The 5,830-nt window shown below is 29.8% G+C and overlaps 1 protein-coding gene across 1 annotated transcript; it reads left to right on the top strand.

Moving 5' to 3' along the window:
* Positions 1 to 630: 630 nt before the first annotated feature.
* On the top strand, positions 631 to 1,851 carry LOC114285790 (ethylene-responsive transcription factor 1A-like). Its single transcript, XM_028228873.2, has one exon. It carries the CDS (start codon positions 808 to 810, stop codon positions 1,567 to 1,569), a length of 762 nt encoding a protein of 253 aa, XP_028084674.2. The 5' UTR covers positions 631 to 807; the 3' UTR covers positions 1,570 to 1,851.
* Positions 1,852 to 5,830: the final 3,979 nt, after the last annotated feature.

Raw genomic sequence — 5,830 nt, 5'->3', positions numbered from 1 at the left:
GTACTCATCAACAAACTACATAAGAGTAAGACCCCAGGCACTAGACTGACACCATAGGATGATCCACTGTTTTACAATTACTTTTCTCCCTTTCTCGTTTTTCACGTATAAATAATATTAGAAATCATAAAAAAAAATATTTTAAAATATTTTATAAATTTTTTTTATTCTTTAATTATTATGTGGTGTTTTATTACATTTGTAATCTAAAGATGTAGAATTTTTAATGATCATTTTCATAATATTTTATTTATGATCCCTAACATTACTGTTCAGATATATATATATATATATATATATTCTCCCAAAATATAAGGAGATGAAGGTATTTTGTGTAATTTGAGGAAAAAGCTTGGACAAAATTTTCATCACCACCTACCAAACCTTTAATAGAATAGAGTCATGCGTACGAATTATGATGAATCAATCCCTCTACTTCCTCTCACTTTCCTCCATTTCCAAAACAACAATGATAGAGACCACTAATTTTGGAGCTCTAAAAAGACCACTAATGATATGACACTCAATAAAAAAAGAAAAAAAATATAACACCAAAACTAAAACATCAAATCATTCCTGGTGGGGCCCACTGCCACATCATTAGTGATAGCACTAATTAGTGCTCTCACTCATTTTCCTTTCCAAAATATAAAACTTTACACCACAATATTCCACAAGTTAAATACAAAGTGTCCAACCTCATTACACAAACTTCAACCCTCATTTCACAACCCCAAAAAGCAACCCCTCTGAGAGAGAGACAGAGAGAGAGAGAGAGAGAGAGAGCAAAATCTAGCAAAAGAGGCCATGGTTCCATACTCCCAAATTCTTGATCAGCTACCCCTAAATGAGAATGACTCACAAGACATGGTCCTATGCGAGGTCCTAAACGAGGCCAATGCCCTTTCCACCACCACCATCACCACCACCACCACCACCACCACCCTTACCACCACCACCCCACTTTTCCACCACCCAAGAAACCACCAAACCAACAACAACAACATTATTGCCCACAACCTCTTCATCGACCCGAACCGTGCCATAGCCAAGAAGCACTACAGGGGTGTCAGGCGACGCCCCTGGGGCAAGTTTGCCGCAGAAATCCGTGACTCTGCCAGGCACGGGGCCCGCATGTGGCTCGGTACCTTCGAGACTGCCGAGGAGGCCGCTTTGGCCTATGACAGGGCAGCATTCCGGATGCGCGGTGCCAAGGCCCTCCTCAACTTCCCTGCCGAGGTAGTCATGGCCATGTCATCATCATCATCATCATCATCGTCGTTGCAAAGATTTAACAAAAGTTTGAAGAGCTTAGAGAGACATAATTCTATTGCAAGTAGTGGAAGTTGCGAGGATGATTCAATTGGGATGTCTCAATCGTCAGTGCAGAGATTTGAGGCCAACTTGAACTTGAGTTTGAGGAGCTTAGATCAACATGTTTCTAATTCTAGAATTGGAAGTTGTGATGAAATTTCAACTGGAATGTCTCAATCCGAATCTGAGGTTACAACTGTGGGATCACATGATTCGGGCTCGGATTATGTCGAAAATTTGTTGAGGGTTTCTTGAAAAAATTGTTAAGGAGCCAAGTTGCCACATATTTTCATTTTTTTTTTTTCCAACTACTAAATTATAGATCGAAATTTATGTGTAGAGATTTTCACATGACATAATTGCTAAGAGTGTATTGAGATGAAAAGAACAGAGGTTGTATAAGATCTTTGGTCTCACATTGGGATGTCGGGAATGTAACGCTTTTATATTTTAGCAAGAGTAGTGCTACTAATGTTATACTCCCACAAAAAGAAATGTACAAAAATAATGTATGAATCAAATTTTTTTTTTTGGATATGATTCATAGCTTTTATATTTAGTTTTTATTTTTATTTTACATTTTACTTTGATTTCCTTCACTGTAACAAAACATAAAAATATTTCCACTAACGTTCAATAAAATAATTACCATCACACTGACTTAACACCACAACAATCAAAATACTTTCGATTTTTCTTATAAACATTCAAAATTGATTAAAAAACAAAGACAAATTTCAACTTATTATTTCTAGATATTCCTAAATACATGTTTAATATGCATATGAAATAATTTTTAAAAATTCAATTATATTGAGTAAGTAAAAAGTAAAAAGTTTTCTGGACAATTACATTTTAATTTTATTTAATTACGAAACAAGAGACACATGCACAGGAAAAATTACGCATAAACGTGGTATGCCCTTGCAATTCTATTGGATACATATCCACTCTTTTCTATTTTTTCTTCTATGTATTACATAAAACAACCAGTAGAATTGGAATAACACACAGTCTAGTTGGAAAATGTAAGACAAAATAATTCCTCCACACATAGGCATACACTCCCTTATTCCTTTGTTGTATAAATTAGGAAAAATAACAAATCAGTATAGTAGTTGAAAAAAAATTCAAAATAGTGATAAAATTTATAAATTCTAATTATTAAAGACATACTTTTTTTCATGTGTAGATCATTATTTTTCGAAGGTACATTTGATTTGTAATTTTCCCTATAAATTATGAAGAGTAAAATTTCGTGTCACACCCAAAGATCATCAAAAGAAGATCGGTCAATAGCGATAATGACAAGAAAAGAAAACCACATCAATAATGTAACGAAGATGTGTGACAATTACATTGGAAGTTTGCATCATCTCTACACTTTTCTTTTCTATCTAAATCGATACAAATCAATGGATATCTATGTAGTAAAACATATTTTAAGCATTGATTGTGTACGTGTCACATGAGAAACATACTTTAAATGACATTATGCATTAAAATCATGTGTAAATTACACTTTGCCTCATTTATGTGGATTTGGGATCACTGCTGTGCCTTTGACACATCAGTGACTGTTGTGCTTCATTTTGTGGTGCATTATGGATTTATTTTTATAATTTGAACCGTTCATGTTGTAGGGTTTGTTCAGTATTTCATGCCTACCAAAAATCATATTAATCGGATATCAATAATTATATGATTGATAACCAAAAAAATAAACAAGAAGTTTTTCTTTTGAAAAATAGTATAAAAATATGCAATTCGTTTATATAGTTATTGATATCCGATTAATATGATTTTTGGTAAGTATGAAGTACTCAACAAATCTTACAAAATTAACGGTTCAAATCATAAAAATAAACACATAATGCACCTCAAAATGAAGCACAACAGTCACTGTTGTGCATGGCACATCAGTGACCCCAATTCCCATTTTTTATGTTTGGTCAGTTTTACACTTTGGTCGTTGAAATTTTTTTTCCCTCACTTTGGCTTTCGTATTTCAAATCTTTCTTAATTTACTCCTAAAACTAATTTCTATTCAAAATTAAACAAAGTATGCCACATTAATATGACATAAAAATATTTTATTATAGTAAGATTTAAGTGTAAGTTTTATATAATAAAATATTTTTTTGTCATATGGTTGTCAATGGGTCATTTTCTATCTAATTTTCAGACATAGGTTAGTTTTTGAAGTAAATTGAAAAAAACTTAAAATAGAAAGGAAACAATAATAATTTAAAAGCTAAAATAAAAAATAAAAAAAAACAACCAAACATTAAAGGCGCAAACTATTGGACTATCCCTTTACTACCAAAAATATACTAAAAAAGTACAACAATGATAGAGACCACTAATTTTGGAGCTCTAAAAAGATCATTAATGACATGACACTCAATAAAAAAAAGAAAAAAAATGCAACACCAAGGTTAAAATATCAAATCATTCATAGTGGGACCCACTGCCACATCATTAGTAATGACACTAATTAGTGTTCTCACTCATTTTCCAAAAAAGTACCCTAACCTCAATATAAAAGATCCTGTAACTTTTTACTTGCATATGGAAACCCAATTATCCATCAAATTTACTAAAGAAAAGTTTAATATATTCATTACAATATATAAGAGTTTTAGGAATTAAATTTTTTTATTTTAAAAGTAAAAAAGTTGTTACAAAAAAAATCTTTAGTGATAAATTTTTTAAAATATTCTAATAAATTTATTTTTTTATTTATAAAGAAATTTCGAGCAGAAAGAGATTATTTTTTTATGCAAAATTTTGGTGTCAAAATAATCATACTTCATCACTAATTGTGACTATGTTTTTGTGGTGGGATACAAATTGTATGTCGCTAATTAAAATAATTGTATATTCAATAATGATCCATGCTATAAAAATGTTCAATTATTTTTCATTTTATTAACTGATGTTTTAAAAACACTCTCAACAAAATTGCTATTGAAATTTACAATAATATTATATACCCGCAAAAATTACCTTGTAAAGTAACAAGAAAAATATATTTATATACCACAATCATTCTGAGTGTAACTCACATTTCATCAACTTAAAATATGTATTATAAGCCTCATTTTTGAGATAAAAATTAATGCTAAATTTAATTTTTTTAAAAAAAATTGACCAAATTAATTTTGTTAATAGACTAATTGTAAAGCTAACGTGTGTAAATTTGATCATCCTTTTAGATGAATTATATATGAAAGTAGTTCAATAGATATATATAGACCATCGCATGAATGAGACAATAATTAATAATAGCTTTCAATAGAAGCAAAATCACCAAGTCCTTCTAGGCTTCTAGACCCCACAGTTTTTTTGTAACAGAGACGTAAACCACTTTAATATCTTTGAAAAAATGATAAATGAATGGAACTGGTTTTCTAGAGAATTCAAATGTCAATGCTTTATGATGAGAAAATCATTTTATTTTTATTTTTATTTTTTTCCCTCGGAAATAACAAAACTGTAGTCTTGGTTCAATTCATGCTTACAACTAAATATTTTTAATTAAGAATCGAACTCCTCTCAATTTTTGGTGGTAAATGTAAAATTTTAGTTCATGAAAATAGGTGATTAATAACGGTAAAAAAGGCTGATAACTGAATATTCATAATAAAGCCCTTTTTCTCTTGCCCTACTTTTCTACCACATTCAAATTAACCCTGAATTGGTACCAATTGAAATATATTTTTTACGTTTATTTTGTGGCTTATAGAGTACTTATTTAAAACATAGTACAAAAGAAGAAAAAATTAAAAGGAGGTAAATTATATACTTATTTTCAAGTTTGAAAAAAATAATGTGAGTTCTATAGTATTGACTCACCATCCTTTCAATAATAAATATATTAACGGTATTAAGTTTTCTAATTAAGGACACTCATGCTATATATTCATTTCTTAAATTTTTTGGGTCATCAGGCCCAAGCTCTAACCACTTTGGACCAAAAAGACACAATTTATTCAAAATAACACCGCGACCAACCAATTTGGACGCCTAAGGTAAGACCTAAACATGAGGCCATTTCACATTCAAATATATCTTAATTTTTCATATTCCAATTTGATTCAAATTTCATTTTTTTTCACTTTTTGTGATGCAAAATTACTAATTAAATTTATGTAACCAAGTTTTTCTAGCAAATCTTTTTTAATTGATAACCACGCTATTTCATTTAATATTTTTTTTATGACATAGTCAATTTAAAATATATATGGTTATTAATTGTAATTTAAAATTCTCATTATGAAAAGCGCTTGTTACATGTATTATTAATAATATTTGGATAAATTATAAATACACTCCCCGAGGGCTACTTAAAATACAGATTACCCCTTTACAAATACCCTGTTGTCAGAATTTTTTATTCAACAGAATTAACTAAAAAAATGAAATTCATAATAATTCTCCTATACAATAATAAAATTACTTAAATTACTAATTGAAACATATTTCTAATATCATTAAAAATTGTTAATTGACT

The sequence above is a fragment of the Camellia sinensis genome, chromosome 9, assembly GCF_055761805.1.
Source record: "Camellia sinensis isolate YWXY chromosome 9, ASM5576180v1, whole genome shotgun sequence".
NCBI lineage: Eukaryota > Viridiplantae > Streptophyta > Magnoliopsida > Ericales > Theaceae > Camellia > Camellia sinensis.
Note: the sequence above shows the minus strand (reverse complement) of the source record. Positions and strands in the feature narration are given on the sequence as shown.

Excerpts from the sequence above, each read along its gene's own strand:
- LOC114285790 (XM_028228873.2), top strand. The coding sequence starts at position 808 with ATGGTTCCATACTCCCAAATTCTTGATCAGCTACCCCTAAATGAGAAT.